This window comes from Oncorhynchus tshawytscha, linkage group LG13, assembly GCF_018296145.1.
Source record: "Oncorhynchus tshawytscha isolate Ot180627B linkage group LG13, Otsh_v2.0, whole genome shotgun sequence".
In the NCBI taxonomy this organism is placed as follows: Eukaryota; Metazoa; Chordata; class Actinopteri; order Salmoniformes; family Salmonidae; genus Oncorhynchus; species Oncorhynchus tshawytscha.
The window spans coordinates 30,548,381-30,576,009 of NC_056441.1; the positions used below are offsets into that span (position 1 = coordinate 30,548,381).

Genomic DNA, 27,629 nt, shown 5'->3' on the forward strand with positions numbered 1-27,629 from the left:
AGGAGTAAAAATGTTGTGAATAATAGTGTTCAACATTATTTTGAATGACTACCGAACACATACAATTATCTGCAAGGTCTCTCAGTCGAGCAGTGAATTTCAAACACAGATTCAACCACAAAGACCAGGGAGGTTTTCCAATGCCTCGTAAAGAAGAGCACCTATTGGTAGATGGGTAAAAAAAAATCAATATCCCTTTGAGCATGGTGAAGTTATTAATTACACTTTGGATAGTGTGTCAATACATAGATACTGGAGTCCTTCCTAATTCCGTTAAGAAACCGCTCAGGGATTTCACCATGAGGCCAATGATCACTTTAAAACAGTTACAGAGTTTAATGGCTGTCATAGAAGAAAACTGAGGATGGATCAACAACATTGTAGTTACTCCAAAATACTAAGTGACAGTGTGAAAAGGAAGCCTCTACAGAATAAAACATATTCCAAAACATGGATCCTGTTTGCAATAAGGCATTAAAGTAAAATTGCAAAAAATGTGGCAAAGAAATTAACTTTATGTCCTGAATATAAAGCATTATGTTTTGCATTATGTTTGAGTACCACCCTTCATATTTTCAAGCATGGTGGTGGCTGCATCATGTTATGGGTATGCTTGTGATTATTATTATTATTTGACCCTGCTGGTCATCTGTGAACGTTTGAACATCTTGACCATGTACTGTTATATTCTCCACCCGGCACAGCCAGAAGAGGACTGGCCTCCCCTCAGAGCCTGGTTCCTCTCTAGGTTTCTTCTAAGTTTCCTGCCTTTCTAGGGAGTTTTTCCTAGCCACCGTGCTTCTACATCTGAATTGCTTGCTGTTTGGGGTTTTAGGCTGGGTTTCTGTATAGCACTTTGTGATGTAAAAAGGGCTTTAGAAATACATTTGATTGATTGATTGATTGTCATCAGCAAGGGCTAGTGAGTTTTTTAGGATAAAAATAAACGGAATAGAGCTAATTTATGGAGAAAACCTGGTTCAGCCTGCTTTCCAACAGACGCCGGGAGACAAATTCACCTTTCAGCAGGACAATAACCTAAAACACAAGGCCAAATATACACTGGAGTTGCTTACCAAGATGACATTGAATGTACCTGTGTCGCCGAGTTACAGTTTTGACTGAAATATATCTTGAAAATCTATGGCAAGTCTTGAAAATGGCTGTCTAGCAATGATCAACAACCAACTTGACAGAGCTTGAATAATTTTTTTAAGAATAATGTGCAAATATTCTACAATCCAGGTGTGCAAAGCTCTTAGAAACTTGCCCAAAAAAAGACACTTAGATGTAATCGTTGCCAAAGGTGATTCTATTGACTCAGGGGTGAGAATACTTATGTAAATTAGATATTTCATTTTCAATAAATTAGCTCAACTTTGTCATTATGGGCAATTGTGTGGTGAGAAAAAGGCTGTAACAACAAATTGTAGAATAAGTCAAGAGGTATGAATACTTTCTGAAGGCATTTACTCAACTCAGTGATTAAGAGCATATTCCCATTATCAGATTCTCATCTACAACAATGACCTTGGTAAAAATCAGTGTACCCCCTATAGTTAAGCTAAGTGCAACTACCCACAGTGTCAGAGTTGGTGTCTAAACTTACTGTTGCGAGTTGGAATAGTAAAATACACAAGGTGCAATTTCGACATTTGGTTGTGCATCAGCAGTTTTTCTGTTGTCAGTCACTGATAGTCAATTAGCCCATGTCAGCTACATTTTTTAGATTGCTAAGTTAGTTTAGCACCCAGCTATGTAAACTTGTTATCATGGTCGAATGGGCTGTGAGGCCCCCCATTGATTTTGTTAGTCAGTCTCACTCAGATATATTAAAAACTGCAAACATTTCTCCCACCCTATGGCAAGATGTGTAGAAGTGCAGGAATAAGCTGTAAAACAGACCATTTTCCCCTCGGCCCCATGGCAGAATGTGTCGAATTGCAGCAAATGAACTCTAACTGATTTTTTTCCATCTCCACTGCCAAGAGGGGGGTCACTAAAATGTTTTGCTCGCAATGTGGGGTGGGGGGGGGGGGGGATGTGGGTACACAGACCCGCGAGCAACTGCAGCCCCACATGATGAGATCAGATTTTTTGTGGCCTCCCCCACCCCCATCAAAGTTGCCCATACCTGCTCAGTTCCCACACTGTCCATCATAGTGGCACTGTGGGCCTTCATGTCGCGGACCTGCCTCTCCAGCTGGGCGCGGGCCTTTTCGCTATCCCTCAGGCGGCCCTCGGTACCCCGCAGCCTACTGAGCTCCTCCTGCAGGAGGCTGTGCTGCCTCTGGAGCAGGGCCAGCTCCCCGATGGCCACCCCCGTGCTGGCCTCAGCCATGCCCGCGTCACGTGACAGGGAGTGCCAGACCCGTCCGGTGGGCGTGGTCGGGGTGTCGACTGGTGGGCCTTCAGAGCGCAGGCAGAGCTCCAGGATGGAGTCCTGCTTGATCACGGTGCCCTGGGAGAAGGAGAATAAGTTAGAAGGGAATGGAGTGAGATATGAGGAGACTGATCTAGTGGTAGCATTGCTGACTCCATGTCATTGGGGTGGCAGGGTAGCCTAGTGGTTAGAGCGTTGTACTAGTAACCGAAAGGTTGCAAGATTGAATCCCCGAGCTGACAAGGAAAAATACATTGGTTGTTCTGCCCCTGAACAAGGTAGTTAACCTACTGTTCCTAGGCCATCATTGAAAATAAGAATTTGTTCTTAACTGACTTGCCTAGTTAAATAAAGCTAAAATACAAATGTGACGGGAGTATCTCCAGGCCATCAGACTATTAAAGATTCACCACTAGCTGGCCTCTACCCAGTACCCTACCCTGAACCTTAGTCACTGTTCTAGCTGGCTACCACCCAGTACTCTACCCTGCATATATATACTGTATTATAGTCATGGCTCATCCTATAACTTTGTTTTTTCATTTCTGGAATATATGTGTATAGTTATTTTATTGCTCGGTGTTATTGCAGTAATTGCACCTGCAATAACATCCGCAAATCTGTGTACGCAACCAATAAACTTTTATTTTTGTTTGATCTACAGGAATGAAGGCACAAGCTATAGATAGGAATACATTTATAGATGTCACAATAGAAAATACTTTATCAACTGTGAGATCATGAAAGGAAAATAATACATTACTATTCAAGCTGATTAAAACAAGCAGAAGCCTAAGTAAGTCTACTGCAAAACTGGAAATATGGGTTAAAGACTCTCAAATACTTCAGCACATTAAGAACCCATTAAATAGTCCCGAAAATGCAAACTCGGTTAAATAAAGAGCACCTCAAATACAGTCAAGAATTTGAAGATATTTGACATTTGTATTCGACTCAGGTTTGGTACAAAGAGACACATCCACTGACCTGAAGGGCATGAAGGTATGCACTAAGGTTGACCAGCCTCTGATACGCTTCCTGAAAAACATACACCATCAGTTATAAAATAAATATGTCAATGCCATTAAGAGCATATACAGTGCCTTCGGGAAGTATTCAGACCCCTTGACTTTTTCCACAACCTTACAGCCTTATTCTAAAATGATTTTTTTAAAAAATAATCTACACACAATGCCCCATAATGACAAAGTGATATACCTTATTACATAAGTATTCAGACCCTTTGGTAAGAGACTCGAAATTGAGCTCAGGTGCATCCTGTTTCCATTGATCATCCTTGATGTTTCTACAACTTGATTGGACTTCACCTGTGGTAAGTTCAATTGATTGGACATGATTTGGAAAGGCACACACCTGTCTATATAAGGTCCCACTTTGACAGTGCATGTCAGAGCAAAAACCAAGCCATGAGGTCGAAGGAATTGTCCATAGAGCTCCGAGACAGGATTTTGTCGAGGCACAGATCTGGGGCAGGGTACCAAAACATGTAAGCAGCATTGAAGGTCCCCAAGAACACAGTGGACTCCATCATTCTTAAACAGAAGAAGTTTGGAACCACCAAGACTCTTCCTAGAGCTGGCTACCCGGTCAAACTGAGCAATCGACGGGGAAGGGCCTTGATCAGGGAGGTGACCAAGAACCCAATGGTCACTCTGACAGAGCTCCAGAGTTCCTCTCTGGAGATGGGGGAACATTCTAGAAGGACAACCATCATTGCAGTACTCCACCAATCAGGCCTTTATGGTAAAGTGGCCAGACGGAAGCCAATCCTCAGTAAAAGGCACACGATAGCCCGCTTGGAGTTTGCCAAAAGGCATCCAAAGACTCTCAGACCATGAGAAACAAGATTCTCTGGTCTGATGAAACCAACATTGAACTTGGCCTGAATGCCAAGCGTCACGTCTAGAGGAAACCTGGCACCATCCCTACGGTGAAGCATGGTGGTGGCAGCATCATGCTGTGGGGATGTTTTTCAGCAGCAGGGACTGGGAGACTAGTCAGGTTCGAGGCAAAGATGAACGGAGCAAAGTACAGAGAGATCCTTGTTGAAAACCTGCTCCAGAGCGCTCAGGACCTCAGACTGGGGCGAAGGTTCACCTTCCAACAGGACAACGACTCTGAGCACACAGCCAAGTCTCTGAATGTCCTTGAGTGGCCCAGCCAGAGCCCGGATTTGAACCTGATCAAAAATCTCTGGAGAGTCCTGAAAATAACTGTGCAGCAACGGTCCCCATCCTACCTGACAGAGCTTGAGAGGATCTGCAGAGAAGAATGGGAGAAGCTCTTCAAATACAGGTGTGCTATAATCGCTGCCAAAGGTGCATCAACAAAGTACAGAGTAAAGGGTCTGAATACTTTTGTAAATGTGATATCAGTTCTTTATTTTAATACATTTGCAAACATTTCTAAAAACCTGTTTTTGCTTTATCATTATGGGATATTGTGTGTAGATTGATGAGGGGGGGCAAATGTAATGCATTTTAGAATAAGGATGTAATGTAACAAAATGTGGGAAAAGTCAAGGGGTCTGAATACTATCTGAATGCACTGTACCTTGCTCTATCTCATAGGCGACACAAACAGGCACACGCAGACATCTCCACAACACAGACACACAACCTCTCGCCATCTCTAGCCAAATATTTCAATGGGTTCTTTGTTAGCTAGTTAGACATGTATGGGTAAAGTGAAAGTAGTTCATTATAAGATAGTGTGGATTCAGTGTGCATTGACCACTGTACCTCAGTTGAGGGCCTATCTCCAGCCTGATTCCCATTCCGGTCCTGGGAAATTTGAAATACTATCATCTTAATCAACACTTAAATGTCGAAACAATTGTTTATTCACAAAGCAATATCAGATGAATTGGTATAAGACATTTTTTTAAATAAAAGAAACACCAATTAATGCCACAGAGCTAAACTGATAAGTGTTTCATGCAAACATAATAATACTTTAAACTATGCATAATATCTGTATGATCCTCATATCACTTTGTTTCTGTATATTGAGATTTAAAATGCCATTAAAGTAAGCAAATTACTCACTGATTGACTGTAGTATAGCTTCATATCACAATAGAAATTCCATTCCTTTGGTGGAGGTGAAAAATGTTTGCTAACAAAATACTTTTCAACTTTTGCAATTTATGAATATTTTTCTAAGGAAACCAGTAGGGTTTTATTGTGAAACATTCCTATAATTATAATGACATTTCAGAATAGAGTTAGGCTCAAGAAAAGAATGGTGATTGGAAAAATGTATGTTGCCATGGATACTCCATGGCACTGCCTGAAACAGAGCTGTCAAGCTATAAAAACTCAAGAGTGGAAGACTCATGAATAACGGACGCCTTCACTTGAAACTTCAAACATAAGTTCATATTCATTAGGCACCAAACAGAAATCGGACTGAAACAGGGAGGGACTACATGGACATTGCAAATGCCCTAATGCAGTGGTTCTCAAACTTTTTCAATTTTCCACTCGGGCCAGGGCTCTAGACTAACTTTTTCAGTTGATGGCAACAGCACATGATTTGGTCACACCAATGATGATCTGACCTGTGTTCCATAATGTACACGCATTCCATACAGAACCAGGCTAATGATGATTTTTTAAAAGTAGAATGCCGTTGCATGGCTTGACATTCAGGCAAATTTGCCCGTGGCACACCAGGCCAGTGCCAACTGAAAGCTACTGGCCCGATTGAAAACAATACTGGCCCGGGAAAACAGATGATGCGCACATCATTTACATTTTATATTTAATTTTCAGGCTGAGTAAGTAGTCTGTTGCCTATAATGACCTACCCTGCATTCACAAAATTACATTTTACATTGATTGTTAAGAGGAGTAAAAAATCTACCCTTTGCACAATCTCAAAAAGGGTGTTATTGTCAGCGATTTTGAACAGTCACTCCACAGTTATTGGACCCTATAAAATCAATTTTATCTTTTGGAAAATTCTGTTTTCCCGGTTAGATTTTTCCCGATTTTCATTCATTCATTCTACAACAATGCTTAAACCACATCAGGAGACCACTTTTGAGGTCTGGGAACAATTATAATTTGGAGGGTGTAGTTGCTCTTTCATTCAATTGTACACTAGCAAGAGACTTGTGTTTGGCTAGCTTTGTTTTTGTACTGTACAATGTACAGTGTAAGCTACATGTGATGGCAGAGTTTGCAAAACAAATGCCCAGCAATTGATACAAATCATCATGATATATTTCTGCCAGGGTGTAGTTTCCCCTTAATTCAACTGTGCACCTATCAAGAGACCGTTGTGTTTGGCTAGCGGTATTTTTGTACTGTACAATGTATAGTGTAGTTTTCATGTGATGGCAGAGTTTGCAAAACAAATGCCCCACGACTGATACAAATCATCATGATATCATTCTGCCAGGTAGGTCTACCCTGCAGTCAAATTTTAATTGGAAAGGTTTTTGGGGGAAACCTTACGAAAGTTGAATTCAAAACAGTGCATGATGACTGATTTGTGCATTGCAAAGATTCAACCAAGACTTCGGACCAAACCTTTTGAATACCTGGTCTGCATACCAATAATTGTTGCAAAACAATTGAAGAAATATTGATAAAAAGAAAAGCTCATTGTGAACCAAAAACTAACATGACCAGCTACATTTATTTCACTGGCACCAAAGTGACCAATAAAAAATGGATAATTAAAGGGTCCCCTGCTCTAATGAACATCACCCAGCTTTAAGCGATCATAAAAATGACTAGAACTGCTAATCTATCTTCAATATTTGTTTATTTGGGTTGACCAGTATGTTGGCAGGAATGTTGTCTACACCCATTTTGTCTTATAACTACCTGAGGCTGTTGCCACCAGACATAAATCAATCTTAGACTAAAAGAAGCTGGATGATGACATGACACTGTAAAATGGCCAGCTAACCATGAACTTCAGTCTACAATGTTATTGGCACAATTAACCTTCACAACTGGATTGATTTATCTCTGTGGTGCCACTCGTATGACAAATCAGGGCCATAACCTCATAAGCACTAAAATATCACTGCGGACATCCTCTTCAAATATCAACGATGGTACAAACCCCTTTCTATTTAGGGCACCTCCAGAGTGTAATATGGAATTGAACCCTGCCTATAAAAAGTATATGGTAAATAATTCTCACAACAAATTTCCATTTGATCAGTTAGTTGAAGCATGGTGCTACCAACACAGGGGCTGAATCCTACTACACCGGCTCTGACGCTCTTCGGATGTGGCAGGGCTTGCAAACTATCACGGATTACAAATGGAAACCCAGGAGTGCGCTGTCCAGTGATGCAAGCTCACCAGATGAGCTAAATACCTTCTATGCTCGCTTTGAGGCTAGCAACCCAAACCATGCATGAGAGCACCAGCTGTCGCGGACGGCAGGGAGAGAGGACCCTGGGATTAAACACCTCCCTCTGCAACTGTATCCTGGACTTCCTGACGGGCCGCCCCCAGGTGGTGAGGGTAGGCAACAACACTGTCACGGTGACCCTCAACACGGGGGCCCCTCAGGGGTGCATGCTTAGTCCCCTTGTGTACTCTCTGTTCACCTTCACCCAGAACAGCGTGGCCGTGCACAACCTCAACATCATCATTAAGTCTGCCAATACGACGGTAGTACACCTGATCACCTGGAAGTGTGGTTCCAGGAAAACAACCTCTCCCTCAATGTCAGCAAGACAAAGGAGCTGATCGTGGACTACAGGAAACGTAGGGGCGAGCACTCCCACATCCACATCAACAGAGTTGTAGTGGAGCAGGTTGAGAGCTTCAAGTTCCTCGGTATCCACATCACTAAGGAATCGTCATGGTCCACACACACCAACACAGACGTGAAGACGGCACAACAGCGTCTCTTGAAAAGAGTCGGCATGGGCCCTCAAAAAGTTATACAGCTGCACCATTGAGAGCATCTTGACTGGCTGCATCACCGCCTGGTATGGCAACTGCTTGGCATCCCACTGCAAGGCGCAAGGGTAGTGCGTAAGGCCCAGTATATCACTGGGGCCAAGCTCCGTGCCATCCAGGACCTCTATAATAGGCGTTGTCAGAGGAAGGCACAAAACTGTCTAAGACTCCAGCCACCCAAGTCATAGACTGTTCTCTCTGCTACTGCACGGCATGCGGTACCGATGTCTGGAACCAACAGGACCCTGAACACCTTCTACCCTCAAGCCAGAAGACTGCTAAATAGTTAAGCAATAGCTACCCCGACAATCTGCATTGACCATTTTTGCATGAACTCTTTTGACTCATCACATACTCTGCTGCTACTGTTTATCTAACCTGTTGCCGAGTTACTTTATCCCTACCTACATGTACAGTACAGTCAAACGTTTGGACACACCTACTCATTCAAGGGCTTTTATTTATTTTTACTATTTTCTACATTGTAGAATGATAGTGAAGACATCAAAACTATGAAAAAACACATATGGAATCATGTAGTAACCAAAAAAGTGTTAAACAAATCAAAATATACTCTATATTTTAGATTCTTCAAAGTAGCACGCTTCACTTTGATGACAGCTTTGCACACTCTTGGCATTCTTTCAACCAGCTTCACCTGGAATGCTTTTCCAACAGTCTTGAAGGAGTTCCCACAAATGCTGAGCTCTTATTGGCTGCTTTTCCTTCACTCTGCATTCCAACTCATCCCAAACCATCTCAATTTGGTTGAGATCAGGTGATTGTGGAGGCCAGGTCATCTGATGCAGCAATCCATCACTCTCCTTCTTGGTCAAATAGCCCTTACAAAGCCTGGAGGTGTGTTGGGTCAACTTTTGACTGGTATTGTACATATCTACTTCAATTACCTCATACCCCTGCACATCAACTCGGTACTGGTTCCCCATGTATATAGCCAAGTTATCATTACTCATTGTGTATTTATTCCTTGTGTTATAATTTCTCTATTATTTCAATGTTTTTCTCTCTGTACAGTTGGAAAGGGCCCATAAGTAAGCACTTCACTGTTAGTCTACACCTTGATTTGATTCCCACACATGAACCATGCTCACAATGAGCAATCTTGCCTGCGTCCCGAAGGCTTCTGTTAGCTTCCCGAGCTAAGGACTTGGCTTTAATGTAGCTCAGTGCATGACTTTAGCTTGGCTTTGTGGCGCATGGGAGACCTTGGTTCTAAGCCTGGTCGACCACAGTAAATGACCATATTATTATTATTATTATTATTATTATTAGGACCTCACCTTTGCTGCTGGGGACCTGTGCGTTCCATTGACAACCACCTCCTGACCGTCTACAAACAAACACAACGGTCACTCAATGATAATTGCTCACAGTGCTATGGAGTCTAGACTACTATACAACTTGTCAATCAATGGCACAAAGGAGTCACTCACTGATCACTAGCGCCCCTGTGTGGTTCGGGTGACCGTTGAAACTGCAGGGCAGAGGCATTTCAAAGGTGGAGCCCAGGAGTAGCTCACTCAGCCTATCCACTGGGAGACACAAAGACAGACAACACATCATCAGTGCCTTAACAAAATGTATGGTGCATTCATTTTAACTCACCTACGACACAGTGTGGGTCGAGTTTTTACATTTTAGACCATTCCATTGGTCGTAAAGTGAACCGCCCACAAGGAAAAGATATAGAAACATGTTCTACCTGGAACTTCTATGTAATACATATGGCAGCAAATACACAAACAACATTAATTTTTTAAAAATCATGAACATTTAAATAAGAACGTTGTATGGCAGAAGAAGATTATTTGTACAATAATCTAACAAATAATATAATAAGTATCTGGTAATATATTTATATCTCAACAATCATTCTCTCGATAGCACATTGGTAGTAGTCAGTGACAAATATCAAAGCTAAGCAGGGCTGGGCTGGGCTTGGTTAAAATCCTTGATTGGAGAGTAAAAGGATATCTTTAGATAAATCAACTGTCCAGTAGGATGTGCTACCCAGCCTATTGTTTTCTTACCATGGAAACTCAATCAATGAAAATGTATCTACAAATATTGTATTTTCAGATAGTAATTGCCATGGTTTTTTTGTAGAGGTTACATAATCATACATACACTTTTCTTAGAACATTAATTGATGACTCATACTGTTTAATTCACTTATTTTGTCTCAGATATGTCGTACCATATCTATGTGGGAAAATGACCACCATCATGTGTTCGGCTGGGGGTCCACAAGGAGATGTTTGAGAATTATTGATACAAGTCGGAAGTCAGAAGTTTACATACACCTTAGCCAAATGCATTTAAACTCAGTTTTTCACAATTCCTGACATTCCTTGTAAAATGTCCCTGTCTTAGGTCAGTTAGGATCACCACTTTATTTTAAGAATGTGAAGTGTCAGAACAATGGTAGAGAGACTGTTTTATTGCAGCTTTAATTTTTTTCATCACAGTCCCAGTGGGTCAGAAGTTTACATACACTGAATTAGTATTTGGGTGCATTGCCTTTAAATTCTTTAACTCGTGTCAAACGTTTCGGGTAGCCTTCCACAAGCTTCCCACAATAAGTTGGGTGAATTTTGACCCATTCCTCCTGACAGGGCTGGTGTAACTGAGTCAGGTTTGTAGGCCTCCTTGCTCGCACAGGCTTTTTCAGTTCTGCCCACAAGTTTTCTGTAGGATTGAGGTCGGGGCTTTGTGATGGCCACTCCAATACCTTGACTTTGTTGTCCTTAAGCCATTTTGCCACAACTTTGGAAGTATGCTTGGGGTCATTGTCCATTTGGAAGACCCATTTGCGAACAAGCTTTAACTTCCTGACTGCTGTCTTGAGATGTTGCTTCAATATATCCACATAATTTTACATTCTCGTGATGCCATCTATTTGTGAAGTGCACCAGTCCCTCCTGCAGCAAAGCACCACAACAACATGATGCTGACACCCCCGTGCTTCACGGTTGGGATGGTGTTCTTCGGCTTGCAAGCCTCCCCCTTTTTCTTCCAAACATAACGATGGTCATTATGGCCAAACAGTCCCCTTTTTGTTTCATCAGACCAGAGGACATTTCTCCAAAGAGTACAATATTTTTCCCCGTGTGTAGTTGCAAACCGTAGTTTGGCTTTTTTATGGCGGTTTTGGAGCAGTGGCTTCTTCCTTGCTGAGCGGCCTTTCAGGTTATGTCGACATAGGACTCATTTTAATGTTGGTATAGATACTATTGTACCTGTATCCTCCAGTATCTTCACAAGGTCCTTTGCTGTTGTTCTGGGATTGATTTTCACTTTTCGCACCAAAGTATGTTCATCTCTAGGACACAGAACGTGTCTCCTTCCTGAGCGGTATGACGGCTGTGTGGTCCCATGGTGTTTATACTTGCGTACTATTGTTTGTACAGATGACCATGCTTCAGGCATTTGGAAATTGCTCCAAATGATGAACCAGACTTGTGGACGTCTACAATTGTTCTCTGAGTCTTGGCTGACTTCTTTTGATTTTCCCATGATGTAAAGCAAAGAGGCACTGAGTTTGACAGTAGGCCTTGAAATACATCCAGAGGTACACCTCCAATTAACTCAAATGATGTCAATTAGCCTATCAGAAGCTTCTAAAGCCATGGCATAATTTTCTGGAATTTTCCAAGCTGTTTAAAGGCACAGTCAACTTGTATGTAAACTTCTGGCCCACTGGAATTGTGATGCAGTGAATTATAAGTGAAATAATCTGTCTGTAAACAAATTGTTGGAAAAATGACTTGTGTCATGCACAAAGTAGATGTCCTAACCGACTTGCCAAAACTATAGTTAACAAGACATTTGTGGAGTGGTTGAAAAACGAGTTTTAATGAGTCCAAACAAACTGTATGTAAACTTCCGACTTCAACAGTACACCACTGACATAAGGTAAAACATAACATCTTACCAGATTATTTGTAAACATTTTTTTTTTAAAGTAATCTTCTCCTGCCATACAAGATTCTTATTTGATTTGTATGATTGTTTTCCATATGGGCGGGCAAGCTAAAACAAATGTACACTGTCAGAATCCAGACTCAATGGAAAGAACCCCCCCCAAGACATTTCACATGCATTTAGCACTTTCTATGGTATGGTGCTCAAGGAATGACATTCCATGAGAGCAACATTAGCCTAGGGGTTGACAGCCACTTCAAATTTAACATTGGATATTCATAAACATACACATGATACCCATTGAAGACATTGCCATCTTCACTGTATGTAGGGAGGGAACTGGACAACTGTACACGTCAATCAATGTCTGGGTGATGATGAGTTGATAGTTTGCTGTTTGTGTAAATGTCGCTCGAAGGCTTTGAAAAATAAGTTCTAATCTTTAATTGTACAGACAGTACACAATTCAAATGTCGGTTTGAATGTTCCAAGTCAAGTAATGAAGGAAACTTTGAAGTCAGTCGTCTAAAATGTATGGCATGTTTGGCAACTTCACCACCACCTAGCAGCCATTTTGTGGCAACACATTGCACATGCATCCGTAGAATATTGAGTAAAGGAATAGCGACAGTTGATGCTTAGACTAAGTGCATTGCCAAGTACAACTGAAAACATGCCAAGGCATTTCATAGCTACCATAATTCAACTTTGAAGTATTGTTGCAGTCAGTTAAGTGGAAAGCACAGTAGCAGTTGCGTTTCTGCATTTAAACAGGCTATTTGCGCTTCTCCATCTTTATCTCCTGTCTGCTTATTTTCCTCTCTAGTCTTGCTCTCCTCTCTGTTTCAACATCTCCCTATATCGCGCTCCCTCTCTTCCAGTCTAACCCTCTCTAAATTTCCTTAAAGGCCCAGTGCACTCAATTCTGTTTTTCCTGTGTTCTGTATCATATTGTACTTCAGCTGATGAAACTAAACTGTAAAAGTGTGAACAAACTTGATCAGTGTTATTTCGTGATAGTTGCTAGTTGAAAATACAATTTACCTCAGGTTTTGCATAGGTGGAGTTGTGGCTTTCCTGGTAACATCACCAGGCGATATAAGTCAAGATAACAATAACAAAGAGAGTTCCAAACCTCTCTGCCAACAGCTAGTCTTCAGGTTACATATGCCTCCTATTTGGACCCACCAATTAGGTAGATCCGCAGACCACTCACAGACAGTCCTAGCAAAACTTTTGCTTGATAATTATTTATTTTTGCTAAAAAGCAACTTTAGTTGACAATTTTATGGAAAACTGTAAGGTAATAAATTGTTACCCAGAAATGATTTGATATTGAGACCAAAAACTGCTGCACTGGTCCTTTAACAACTCTCTTGCGCTCTACCACTCTTGCTCTCCCTTGCCCTAACTCTATATCGCCCCCCTCTCCCTCACTCTGCTCCCACTCCCTCTCCTTGCCCCCCACTCCCTCCACCAACCCCTCACCCTCTGCGATGGCATCAGTGAGCAATCTCTCGCCGAGTGGCGCATGGGGCGTGTCGGCCCGGAACAGGTTCCGGGAGTTGGGGCCCCCCGGCAGCATGACCTCCTGACCCCCCGTCACCTCAGCCAGGTCCGAGAACAATGTGACCCGCTCCTGGAGCAGCTCCAGCACCTCCCGGTCCTTCTGCTGGATGTCCGCTGGAAGGAGAGATTAAAGTGGAAAGAGGAAGATGGGTAGGGTAGAGAGGGGTGGGGGATAGAGGGGGGGAAAGAAAGAAAGAGATGGAGTAGGGAGAAAGAAGCAAATAGTCGAGAGAAAGCGGGAAGGAAAGGGAGTAAGAGAGGGGGAGGGAAAGAGGAGGGGGAGAGAGGGAAATACTGACTTGATGCTCTTCCTAAAGACCTCTTGACTTAACAGTGGGGGCAATCATATTCACACATTGTTCAGTTGGATGTAGGCTATAAGTGAGAGATTGAGAAAAGGAAGAAGGGAGAGACAAAAGAGGGAGAGACAAAGGGAGAGAAAAACAAAAGAAGTGCAGGAATAGAATGTACAAGTGAGCAAGAAAGATGAGAGTCCAAGATAGTGAAATTGAGAGACAGAAAAGCTGTGATGGAAAGAGAGTTTGACGAGCTCCTCCACTGGGATTGAGTAGGAGGCAGGCTTCACACTTGTCCTCCTACACACAGAGTGAGAATTGCAAGTTGTACTGTAGGCACCATGTAGAGAGAGGGAGAGATAGAGGGGGGTGAAGAGGAAGGGAGAGGTGGAGAGAGAGATAGAGCTTGAAAGGGAGATGTGTAGATAGAGAAAAGGAATGGAATGGTCAAAGGGGTTGATAGAGAAAGAACGATGGAGAAAGGTAGAGAGGAAGACAGATTGACAGAGGGTCATGTAGAGAAGAAGTGAAACAGAGTTCTTATGTGCAAACAAGTGTGTTTATACCTACATCAGATCGAATCAAAGTATTGGCCACGTACACAGATTTGCAGGTGTTATAGCAGGTAGAGCAAAACGCTTATGTTACTAGTTCCAACAGTGCAGTAGAATACAACAAATACACAAATAATAAAACATCTAAACAAGAAATCAAGAAATTATCCAGAATATAAAACAAAGGGTTCAAGGTCTGGGAAGTCGAATTTATGGTGACTTTTATAGGCGATCTAATGTCCAGAAGATAAACGTCCCGAGCAAATAAAGTAATAAATAGGGCCGCCGAGTATGTTGGCGCAATCTTGCCATCCCTACATTACATATAGATCTGTATGAGTGTGTGTTCATTGCTGACCTTTCAGTCGTCTCAGAAGGGCCTTGTCTTCAGTCTCTATGAGTGGGAACTCTTCCCTGGAAGGACAACTGCAGAGACAGAAAAGATAGTGAGGATATGAGCAGTTTGTGTGTGTCTCTGTGTGCGTGTGTGTGTATGTGTGTTTATGTATATACCTGCTGACAGTGTGCTGTATGATGCGTATCCAGGTGTTCTTGTCATCTTTTGAGGCAGCATGGACCTCGTACATCTCCGGAGGAGAGGAGTCACTGATGAGGAAGAGCCCTCGCTCCTGATTGGCTATCTCCCTAATCATGAGGTTCTGCAGGGAGAGGACCGGAGACTTGTCCTGAAAAGAGAAAGAGAGTGAAAAATAAGGGTAGTTGCTATATTCCCTGACCTTCCATATAGTATATTCAATTGTGACGAAACAAGTCTCTCTATAATCAAGTGTTTTTTGTTTGATGTATTTGTCAGTGTGTGTGTGTGTGTGTGTGTGTGTGTGTGTGTGTGTGTGTGTGTGTGTGTGTGTGTGTGTGTGTGCTTACTAGACAAGGGAAGATGAACCTCTGGTCTTTTTCCTGTAGGAACACTAGGATGTCTGTCATCAGCAGGACCTGCACATCTAAACACACACACACACACACACACGAATGCGCACACACACACACACACACAAAAGAAAAACCTCCTTTAAAACATGAGTAAGCAACATGTTTTGGGGATAGTTCCATCCCCTACAGTGCCTTCAGAAAGTATTCACAACCCTTGACTTTTTTCCAATGTCGATGTGTTATAGCCTAAATTTAAAATGGATTCAATTGAGATATTTTGTCACTTGCCTACAAACAATAAATACAGCATTATGTCAAAGTGGAATTATGTTTCCCCCCCCAAAAAAGCTGATTCAATAAGTATTTAACCCCTTTGTTATGGCAAGCCTAGGACAGGAGTAAGCATTTGCTTAACAAATCATAATAATGGTGTTTACCATGTTTGAGTGACTACCCCACACATACAATTATCTGTAAGGTCAGTCAAGCAGTTAATTTCAAGTACAGATTCAACCAAAAATACCAGGGAGGTTTTCTCATGCCTCGCAAAGAAGGGCACCTATTGGTAGATGGGTAAACATTTAAAAAAGCAGACACTGAATTTCCCTTTGAGCATGGTGAATATAGTAATTAGACTTTTGGGTGGTGTATCAATACACCCAGTCACTATAAAGACACAGATGTCCTTCCTACCTCAGGTGCTGGAGAGGAAGGTAACCACACAGGCATTTTACCATGAGGCCAATGGTTTAAACAGCTACACAGTTACAGAGTTTAATTGCTGTGATAGGAGAAAACTGAGGACGGATCAACAACATTGTATTTACTCCACAATACTAACCTAATTGACAGAGTGAAAAGAAAGAAGCCTGTACAGAATACAAAATATAGCAAAACATGCATCTAGTTCGCAACAAGACACTAACGTAATACTGCAAAAAATGTGGAAAATAATTTAACTTTTTGTCCTGAATACAAAGTGTTATGTTTGAGGAAAATCCAATACAACACATTACTGAGTACCACTTTCCATATTTTCAAGCATAGAGGTGGCTGCATCATGTTACAGGTATGCTTGTAATCATTAAAAACTGGGGAGTTTTTCAGGATAAAAATGAAAAAACAGAGCTAAGCACAGGCAAAATCATAGAGGAAAACCGGGTTCAGTCTGGGAGATGATTTTACCTTTCAGCAGGACAATAACCTAAAACACAAGGCCAAATCTTCATGGGAGTTGCTTACCAAGAAGACGGTGAATGTTCTGAGTTGCAGTTTTGACTTAAATCTACTTGAAATTATATGACAAGACCTGACAATGGATGTCTAGCAATGATCAACAACCAATTTGACAGAGATAGAAGAATTTTGAAAAGAATAAATGGGCAAAAGTTGCACAATCCAGGTGTGCAAAGCTCTTAAGAGACTTACTCAGAAAGACTCACAGCTGTAATCGCTGCCAAAGGTGCTTCTACAAAGTATTGACTAAGGGGTGTAAATACTTATGTAAATGAGATATTGCTGTATTCAATTTTCAATAAATTAGCAAACATTTCTAAAAACATGTTTTCACTTTGTCATTATGGGGTATTGTGTGTAGATGGGCGAGAAAGAAAAGATATTAAACCATTTTAAATTCAGGTTGTAACACAACAAAATGTGGAAGAAGTCCAGGGCTATGAATACTTTCTGAAGGCACTGTACAAACGTATTTGACAAATTAAGCTAGTGGAGGCTGTTTACCATGTGTTTGATACTGTTCCATTCAAGTCATTACAAAGTCCCTGTCCTCAGCCTCCACTGACACACACAGACACTTCCACTCACACACACACACACACCTTTGAGCCTGGACCCAGGGGTCTTCCAGAGCAGCGTTCCCTCATGGATGAGTCTCCTGCGGAGCAACTCTCCTCCCCTGAACAGGCCCCCGTCCCTCACCTTGGCCTCAACCCGTGGGTCCAGCCTGGCCCGGATCTCCTGCAGCCGATGAGTCCGCTCCAGCTCCATCACCTGGACAGCAGGGTCATGTTCATTAGGCACTGATTGGAAGCAAATGGACTGAGAATCACCCAGTTCCGTGCCCTAATGAACACAACCCTGGTTCACAATAGTGTTAGTGTGCAATACATTTTCTGCACTGTGTAATTGTAACTTTCTCATAGTAAAAGGACGGGTTTATAGATAAAGTGTGGGAAGTCCAAATGGCGTCTTTTATTTCAATCTGACTAACAGGTGCTGGTTCATATCAGAATTGATCTCAGTGATAACTTGAGTAAATCAAACTATAAATGGATGAATAAAGCACCTGCTGGTCCACTGAGCTAAGTAGCTCCCTGATCTGGGTCAGAGACTGGGTCAGACAGGAGGCCTCCTCTTCATTGTCTGGGGGGGGGGGTATAAGGTGGTTAGACATATCATTAGTAGTGCTGATTTTTACCATGCTCCGCCATTGACTTTAAAGTCCCTGTGCTTTTAGTTAGTTCTGAGGAACTAATTTGCCTCATGATTTAAAAGCTGGCATAGTTCGGCTACATTTTTTACACCCCACATAACTGTTTGCTACCCCCAACCATATCTTTCAATCTAAAGTGAGGAGGGCTTTGATATATCACCCTCGCCCCTGCTTTCGTATCAACGGGGTGTTTTTCTCACCCTTGGTGTTGTCAAGGATACGCTGGATGAGGACAGGGTACTTGGTGATGCGTTGAGTGACCAACAGGATGCACTCCTGGACGCCATGGCGACGCAACAGGTGACCCCGACACACCCGCTGAACAGAGAGCGAGGAAGAGAGGGTGAAAGAGAGATGAAAGGTGAACGAGACAGAAGGGAGGGAGAGAGAAAGATAGAGTTAGTGTGAAAGAGAGCAGGAAAGCGTGTGAGAGAGAAAGGCGAAGGAGAGTGAAAGAGAGGGTATAAGAGCGAAAGAGCAGGAGAAGGGAAGTAATTCATATGAACAAGACAAAAAGAGTTGAGAAGAGACAGGAAAAGCGGCAAACACACGAGGGATGGTTGGAAAAAAACAAATATCTGTGTTTTGTAACGCAATCAAGAGCAAATCATATTTTAAACCGAAATTCTGGCGACGTCACTCGATACGAATGAAACAACTTCAAAACTAGCTTGAAGAGCTTTAAATCTAAACGAAAGATAAAACATACAACAGAAAAATATCAAATAACACATGATATTGTACGGAGTATAAATTATTCATTGGAAAGGTGCCAATTACAAAAGGCAAGGTTAGCAAAGTAAATGGTAATGCAACTCCAACTCCTCACAGTTCAGAACACTCATTATCAGTAAACACACAAGTACGCACACATTCCCATTGGACTATTTTGCTTTCTATGTGACCCCTCTCTCACTCTCTCTCTCTCTCTGCTAAGGAAGGTTCAACAACCAAATATTATGATCATCGCAATTAAGACCTTAGTAACGGTGACAAAAATGTGGGTTTATTAAAGAATTACGAAAACACAAAAGCTCTCCCTCTGTTGTTCACTCTACTCCCCCCCTCCCCTTTCAATCTCAATTCAAGGTTTTTTATTGACAGGAAATACATTATGTGAATAGTGCCAAAGCGTTCCAAAAAGCATTGTTTTAAAAGTAAAAAATTGCATTAAGTCTCATCACTCATTCTATCCTTCTTGTTTTTCCCTTCTCCTTCTTCGTCTTACCCGTATGAAGTACTGGAACCTCTTGTCTCTGGCCAGCAGCTCCTTGTACAGCTTGACAGCCTTCAGGTGGCGGCTGCAGAACTCAGCGTAGGTCTTTCTCATCTCGTCAGCACACTGGCCCGAGAACTGAGAGAAACAATCAATCCGTCAATCAAGTCAAATATATTTAAAGTACCCTGGCCTAGACCCCAAAGTCCAATCAGAAGCAGAGTGGCTAGGATCAACTCCCTGGAAGGAAGAAACCTCGAGAGGAACCAGGGGAGGACCATACTCCTCTGGCTGTATAGTTTACAGTCATGGCCAAAAGTTTTGAAAATGACACAAATATTAATTTTAACAAAGTCTGCTGCCTCAGTTTGTATGATGGTAATTTGCATATACTCCAGAATGTTATGAAGAGTGATCAGATGAATTGCAATTAATTGCAAAGTCCCGCTTTGCCATGCAAATGAACTGAATCCCCCAAAAACATTTCCACTGCATTTCAGCCCTGCCACAAAAGTACCAGCTGACATCATGTTAGTGATTCTCTCGTTAACACAGGTGTGAGTGTTGACGAGGACAAGGCTGGAGATCACTCTGTCATGCTGATTGAGTTCGAATAACAGACTGACAGAATGAGAGATGAGGTAGTTGTATGGGCTATTTACAGATGGGCTATGTACAGGTGCAATGATCTGTGAGCTGCTCTGACAGCTGGTGCTTGAAGTTAGTGAGGGAGATAAGAGTCTCCAGCTTCAGCAATTTTTGCAGTTCGTTCCAGTCATTGGCAGCAGAGAACTGGAAGGAAAGGCAGTTAAAGGAGGAATTGGCTTTGGGGAAGACCAGTGAAATATACCTGCTGAAGCGCGTGCTGCGGGTGGGTGCTGCTATGGTGACCAGTGAACTTAGATAAGGCAGGGCTTTACCTAGCAAAGACTTGTAGATAACCTGGAGCCAGTGGGTTTGGCGACGAGTATGAAGCGAGGGCCAGCCAACAAGAGCATACAGGTCGCAGTGGTGGGTAATACATGGGGCTTTGGTGACAAAACTGATGGTAATTTGATAGACTGCATCTAATTTGTTGAGTAGAGTGTTGGAGGCTATTTTGTAAATGACATCGCCGAAGTTGAGGATCGGTAGGATAGTCAGTTTTACGAGGGTATGTTTGGCAGCATGAGTGAAGGATGCTTTGCTGCGAAATAGGAAGTTGATTCTAGATTTAATTTTGGATTGGATATGCTTAATGTGGGTCTGGAAGGAGAGTTTACAGTCTAACCAGACACCTAGGTATTTGTAGTTGTCCACATATTCTAGGTCAGTACCGTCCAGAGTAGTGATGCTGGACGGGCGGGCGAGCAGGTGCGGGCAGGAAAAGAGTCGGCCCGAGAATTGAACCCTATGGCACAACCATAGAGACTGCCAGAGGTCCGGACAACAGGCCCTCCGATTTGACACACTGAACTCTATCAGAGAAGTAGTTGGTGAACCAGGTGAGGCAGTTATTTGAGAAACCAAGGCTGTGGAGTCTGCCGATAAGAATGTGGTGATTGACTGAGTCGAACGCCCTGGCCAGGTCGATGAATATGGCTGCACAGTATTCTCTCTTATCGATGGCAGTTATGATATCGTTTAGGACTTTGAGCATGGCTGAGGTGCACCCATGAACAGCTCGGAAGCCAGATTGCATAGAAGGTATGAAGGTACGGTGGGATTCGAAATGGTCTGTGATTTGTTTGATAACTTGGCTTTCGAAGACGCTTAGAAAGGCAGGGTAGGATAGATATAGGATGGTAAATGTATACATCACATAAGGCAGTTGGTATAATGTCCATGTCTGTCTACCTACTGTACCTGTTCCAGCAGCACATCTCCCAGCTGGTGGATAGTGAAGTTGTAGGTGCTGCCAGTCTGCAGGCTGTGGTTGCGCCGTGTGAGCAGCTGTGCCAGGAAGCGTACATGGATGCCAGTGAGGCGGTCCAGGCAGGGGAAGATGGCGTGCACCACGCCTGGCTCCAGCTGCACCTCCTCCAGCATGCCCTGGCGGAACACCCGCTCCATAATGCGAAGTGTCCGCACGTGGTGCAGCTCTGTCTGGATCAGCTCTGCGGGAGACAAAAAACGCAAAGAAAGAGTCAATCATGTAACATGGGGATAAAATAGAATTGCCCATCTAGCAAAGGAAATTAATATTTTGCTCTGTTCATCACCTGACAGAAACACATCACCTGACAGAAACACACACATATGAACATTTGGGAGGAGGCACAGGGTCAGCTGCACCCCTGGAGCTATGTCGGGGTTAAGTGCCTTGCTCAAGGGCACAACAGTGGTGGATGGTGGCCATGACCTGAAACAAGCAACCTCTGCAATTGCTACTTTTTCCATCGCCCAGCCCATGAACTTTTCACCACAAAGGGAAAGAGGTTCAAGACGTACAGTGCATGTCACCACTCTCACCATAGATGACGTCCTGCCTCTTGATGATGTCTTTGCGATGCGTCTGCAGGTAGCCCGAGTCCACCGCCATGCTCCATGAGTCCGCCTCAAAATCCCGCCCCTCAATCTCCATTTCCTCCAGCATGGAGGCATAGTACACTTCTCCTGAGAGAGTAAAACATTCATCCAGTGTAAACAACAAATGGCCTCTAATTGTCTTAAAATCTCTCCTGACAATGAATATATATTCATCCTTTTTTCATATAAACATTTTCAATGTAGACATGGACATGATAGTTGCCGATATCCCTTTTATCCTCTACCCAAAATCCCTGAGGCTTTCCCTGTGTAATGGATGCAACCTTGTCCCAGACCCAAAGACCTGCATAAGTTACACAATCTGTATGCCTAGGCTTAAGATCAGCAGCAAATACATAGCACAAATGTCCCACGCTTAACCCCAGGAAGGCACAACCACATCCCTGGGTCTTACCCTCGTCGTTGAGCGACTCCATGGACATAGCTCTGTTCCTGAAGTTGAGCGAGTCTGTGGACTGGGACAGGATCCTGCGCAGCCCCAAGGGAGAGTCATCATTCAGGTTCCTATACAGAGGCATGGACGAGGACACACGCCAGGACAAAAACACAAATATACATATATACACATATACACATGCACCAATAAACATGTATAATATACACATGCCATATGCATATGCAGTAAACACAAACATGCACACAGAAAACAACAAAAGTACAAACGGAGATATATATATAAATATATATACACACACATACTTACACACACACACACACACACTGAACAAAAATATAAACGCAACATGCAACAATTTCTACAATTTTACTGAGTTACAGTTCATATAAGGAAATCAGTCAATTGAAATACATTTGTTAGGCCCTAATCTATAGATTTCACATGACTCGAAATTGGCGCAGCCATGAGTTGCCCTGGGAGGGTCCAGGCACACCCACTGGGGAGCCAGGCCCAGCCAATCAGAATTAGTTTTCCCCCACAAAAGGGCTTTAATACAGACAGAAATACTCCTCAAATTAACATTAAATTCTCTGGCAACAGCTCTGGTGGATATTCCTGCAGTCAGCATGCCAATTGCATCCTCCCTCAAAACTTGAGACATCTGTGGCATTGTGTTGGGTGACAAAATTTCACATTTTAGAGTTGCCTTTAATTGTCCCCAGCACAAGATGCACCTGTGTAATGATCACACTGTTTAATCAGATTCTTGATAAGTCACACCTGTCAGGTGGATGGATTATCTTGGCAAATGAAAACTGTTCACTAACAGAGACGTAAACAAATTTGTGCACAACAATTGAGAGAAATAAGTTTTGTGTGCATAAGGAACATTTCTGGGATCTTTTATTTCAGTACATTAAACATGGGACCAACACTTGGTCCCATGTTGCGTTTCTATTTTTGTTGAGTATACAATACCAGTCAAAAGTTTGTGCACACCTACTCATTCAAGGTTTCTTTTTGTTTTATGATTATTTTCTACATGGTAGAATAATAGTGAAGACATCAAAACTATGAAAAAACACATGGAATCATGTGGAACCAAAAAAGTGTTAAACAAATCAAAATATATTTTAGATTTTAGATTCTTGAACTCCTTCAAGACTGTTGGAAAAGCATGCCTCATGAATCTGGATGAAAGAATGCCAAAAGTGTACAAAGCTGTCATCAAGGCAAAGGGTGGCTACTTTGAAGAACCTCAAATATAAAATATATTTAGATTTGTTTTTCTTTTTTGCTTACGATATAATTCCATATGTTTAATTTCAAGGTTTTGATGTCTTCACTATTATTCAACAATGTAGGAAATTGTAAAAATAAGGAAAAATCCAGGAATGAGTAGGTGTACAAATTTTTAGACTGGCACTGTATATATATTAATTAGTGAGTGGGACTTTCATTTCTACTATGAAACGTCTATACGTGGCAATGATGTCACTATTAATGTCGATGACAAGTTTAACTGTGGTTTCCCTCGTAACCTCCCCCTTTTTGTGCTTTGACCAATGAGCAGGCAGTGGCAGGGCTCACCCTGCAATGTTATTGGTGGAGACACTCTTGGAGAGGGAAAGGCCGGAGCGTCCGCGGCGCGAGCCCAGCAAGGATTGGCGGAGATTGTCAGAGTGGTAGATGGCGGAGCTGGGGCGTTCCCTCATCATGGGGGCTAACGAGGAGTAGATAAAGTTGGAGTAGGAGGGAATAGAGGAGGAAGGAGAAGAGGAGGAGAAATATAGTGAAATATTATAAAAGGGAAACTCTTATAAGGAAAAAGGAGTCAGATGCAATTTCAGAGTTCAAAAGTGAAACTACAGATACTTTTGCTCAATTGCAAAACGGATTGTTATTACAAACCAACCCAATAGTGAAAAATACGTTTTCCTTTGCATATGTAATAAAGAATTTGAAGTATGTAGCATACATGTGCGTGTTTGCATGTACTGACTTTTGGTACGAAGGGTCACGCTCTGCAGAGCTGAGTTGTTCCTCATGAGAGCCATCTTCTGTTGCTGTGGTTACATAGAGTACAGTTCAATATCATATACCACATATTATTACATGCTTGTATACAGTGCCTTCAGAGCGTATTCACACCACTTTACTTTTTCCAAATTTTGTTGTGTTACAGCCTGCATTTAAAATGGATATTGTGTGTCACTGGCCTACACACAATACTCCATAATGTCTATTGGTTGGAGTCATTATAAATCATTTTTCAACCACTCCACAAATTTCTTGTAAACGAACTATAGTTTTTGCAAGTCGGTTAGAACATCTTCTTTGTGCATGACACAAGTCATTTTTCCAACAATTGCTTACAGACAGATTATTTCACTTATAATTCACCGCATCACAATTTCAGTGGGTTAAACGTTTACATACACGAAGTTGACTGTGCACTTAAACAGCTTGGAAAATTCCAGAAAATTATGTCATGGCTTCTGATAGGCTAATTGACATCATTTGAGTCAATTGGAGGTGTACCTGTGGATGTATTTCAAGGCCTACCTTCAAACTCAGTACCTCTTTGCTTGACATCATGGGAAAATCAAAATAAATCAGCCAAGACCTCAGAAAAACCATTGTAGACATCCACAAGTCTGGTTCATCCTTGGGAGCAATTTCCAAATGCCTGAAGGTACCACATTCATCTGTACAAACAATAGTACGCAAGTATAAACACCATGGGACCACGAAGCCGTCAAACCGCTCAAGAAGGAGATGCGTTCTGTCTCCTAGAGATGAACGTACTCTGGAACGAAAAGTGCAAATCAATCCCAGAACAACAGCAAATGACCTTAAGAAGATGCTGGAGGAAACAGGTACAAATGTATCTATATCCACAGTAAAACAACTCCTATATCGACATAACCTGAAAGGACGCTCAGCAAGGAAGAAGCCACTGCTCCAAAATCACCATCAAAAACCCAGACTACGGTTTGAAACTGCACATGGGGACAAAGATTGTACTTTTTGGAGAAATGTCCTCTGGTCTGATGAAACAAAAATAGAACTGTTTGGCCATAATGACCATCGTTATGTTTGGAGGAAAAAGGGGGAGGCTTGCAAGCCGAAGAACACCATCCCAACCGTGAGGCACGGAGGTGTCAGCATCATGTTGTTGGGGTGCTTTGCTGCAGGAGGGGCTGGTGCACTTCACAAAATAGATGGCATCGTGAGGATGTAAAATTATGTGGCTATATTGAAGCAACATCTCAAGACATCAGTCAGGAAGTTAAAGCTTGGTCGCAAATGGGTCTTCCAAATGGACAATGACCATAATCATACTTCCAAAGTTGTGGCAAAATGGCTTAAGAACAACAAAGTCAAGGTATTGGATTGGCCATCACAAAGCCCTGGCCTCAATCCTATAGAAAATTTGTGGGCAGAACTGAAAAAGTGTGTGCGAGCAAGGAGGCCTACAAATCTGACTGTTACACCAGCTCTGTCAAGAGGAATGGGCCAAAATTCACCCAACTTATTGTGGGGAATCTTGTGGAAGGCTACCCGAAACAATTGACCCAAGTTAAACAATTTAAAGGCAATACTACCAAATACTAATTGAGTGTATGTAAACTTCTGACCCACTGGAAATGTGATGAAAGAAATAAAAGCTGAAATAAATCATTCTCTCTACTATTATTCTGACATTTCACATTCTTAAAATAAAGTGGAGATCCTAACTGACCTACGACACGGAATAGTAACTAGTATTAAATGTCAGGAATTGTGAAAAACTGAGTTTAAATGTATTTGGCTAAGGTGTATGTACATTTCCGACTTCCCCTGTATACATATGCACTACATGACCAAAAGTATGTGGATACATCTCATTCCAAAATCATGGGCATTAATATGGAGTTGGTCCCCCGTTGCTGCTATAACAGCCTCCACACTTCTAGGAAGGCTTTCCACTAGATGTTAGAACATTGCTGTGGGGACTTGCTTCCATTTAGCCACAAGAGCATTAGTGAGGTGGGAAACTGATGTTGGGCGATTAGGCCTGGCTTGCAGTCAGATTCAATTCATCCCAAATGTGTTCAATGGGGTTCAGGCCAGGGTTCTGTGCAGGCCAGTCAAGTTCTTCCACACCAATCTCGACAAATCATTTCTGTATGGACCTCGCTTTGTCCACAGGGGCATTGTCATGCTGAAACAGGAAAGAGCTTTCCCTAAACTGTTGCCACAAAGTTGGAAGCACAGAATCGTCTAAAATATCATTGTATGCTGTGCCTCAATGCTCCCCATCCAACCTGACATAGCTTGAGACGATCTGCAAAGAATAGGAGAAACTCCACAAATACAGGTGTGCCAAGCTTGTAGTGTCATACCCAAGAAGACTCAAAGCTGTAATCACTGCCAAAGGTACTTCCACAAAGTACTGAGTAAAAGCATAGGAAATCTTATGTAAATGTGATTTCATTTTTTGATACTTAATAAATTAGAAAATAATTCTAATAACCTGTTTTTGCTTCATCATTATGGAGTATTGTGTGTAGATTGATGAGGGGGAAAAACAATTTAATCAGTTTTAGAATAAGGCTGGAACGCATTCTAAAATTCTTTCAGAATACCCTGTATATACATCCTCTGTTATCTCTTACCCTCTGTTTCATTTTGGCACAGTTTGGCAACGTGTCTCGACAGCGGTTGTGGATGGTTACACTGCAGGCTGTGAGAAAAAGAAAACACACACGTGATTCACTCTTTCAAACATTTTCTCCCTCTCTCGCACTCTGAATGTCCCCCCTACCCTATATGTATCTTTGTTCCTCTGTTTTATATGTCAACCTTCATCGAATATGGGGAAACTTTTAATATATGTTGAGGATCTCCCTCTCTCTTCCCACTTCTCTTTCCCTGTCCCACCTGCTTCGTTTGTGGCCATCGTTTCACTTCCTGTGCAGGGTTTGTGAACAGGAAGTTAGGGTTTAGACACAACTGGCGGAGGGGAGGAGAGACCCAGGGGTGTTTCAGAACCCTCTAACCCAGTTCCACTGGTCCTCCCCCGCCCGCCCTAAACACTTCTCTGACCCAAATCTAGACATAAAGCCTACTTAAATTTGTAGGCTTACACACTGAAGAACGCAATCCTGACTCCTGTTGCAGTAAAAACATTTTTTTAGAGAGATCTTTTAAGACAATTGTTTGAGTGAACACTGAATTTATTTGCTTTTACTTATTCACCGGTTTGATTTGGTGTGGTGAAATCAAGCCAAACTAAATCTGGTGAGTAAGTGTACTAGCATTAATGGTATTCACCCTGAACTAAATTTAGCATATTTCATAATTTAGTATTAGGAATTTGAACAACGTCATGAGACAGTGACCTTTAACCTTTAACTCCCCCTCAAAATAGGAAGAACCTGCAAGGTACATAGTT

At 42.2% G+C, this 27,629-nt stretch overlaps 1 protein-coding gene across 7 annotated transcripts in view; it reads right to left on the reverse strand.

The window, feature by feature from the left end:
* LOC112264671 (rho guanine nucleotide exchange factor 2-like) overlaps positions 1 to 27,629 on the reverse strand; it is a 93,515-nt gene that overhangs the window by 11,051 nt on the left and 54,835 nt on the right. For 5 of the 7 annotated variants that reach the window (XM_042295509.1, XM_042295506.1, XM_042295510.1 and 2 more), the window contains 19 exons: positions 26,851 to 26,918; positions 24,192 to 24,255; positions 23,780 to 23,912; positions 22,187 to 22,296; positions 21,715 to 21,858; positions 21,109 to 21,359; positions 19,276 to 19,401; positions 18,248 to 18,365; positions 17,901 to 17,977; positions 17,434 to 17,605; positions 15,590 to 15,666; positions 15,218 to 15,390; positions 15,063 to 15,130; positions 13,774 to 13,968; positions 9,795 to 9,893; positions 9,642 to 9,691; positions 5,146 to 5,187; positions 3,371 to 3,421; positions 2,135 to 2,461 (listed from right to left, as the gene is read on the reverse strand). In XM_042295509.1, coding sequence (XP_042151443.1) covers positions 2,135 to 2,461; positions 3,371 to 3,421; positions 5,146 to 5,187; positions 9,642 to 9,691; positions 9,795 to 9,893; positions 13,774 to 13,968; positions 15,063 to 15,130; positions 15,218 to 15,390; positions 15,590 to 15,666; positions 17,434 to 17,605; positions 17,901 to 17,977; positions 18,248 to 18,365; positions 19,276 to 19,401; positions 21,109 to 21,359; positions 21,715 to 21,858; positions 22,187 to 22,296; positions 23,780 to 23,912; positions 24,192 to 24,255; positions 26,851 to 26,918 — 2,345 coding nt within the window. The remainder of the gene's footprint in view (positions 1 to 2,134; positions 2,462 to 3,370; positions 3,422 to 5,145; positions 5,188 to 9,641; positions 9,692 to 9,794; positions 9,894 to 13,773; positions 13,969 to 15,062; positions 15,131 to 15,217; positions 15,391 to 15,589; positions 15,667 to 17,433; positions 17,606 to 17,900; positions 17,978 to 18,247; positions 18,366 to 19,275; positions 19,402 to 21,108; positions 21,360 to 21,714; positions 21,859 to 22,186; positions 22,297 to 23,779; positions 23,913 to 24,191; positions 24,256 to 26,850; positions 26,919 to 27,629) is intronic. The other 2 variants (XM_042295507.1, XM_042295508.1) reach the window with 2 other exon arrangements.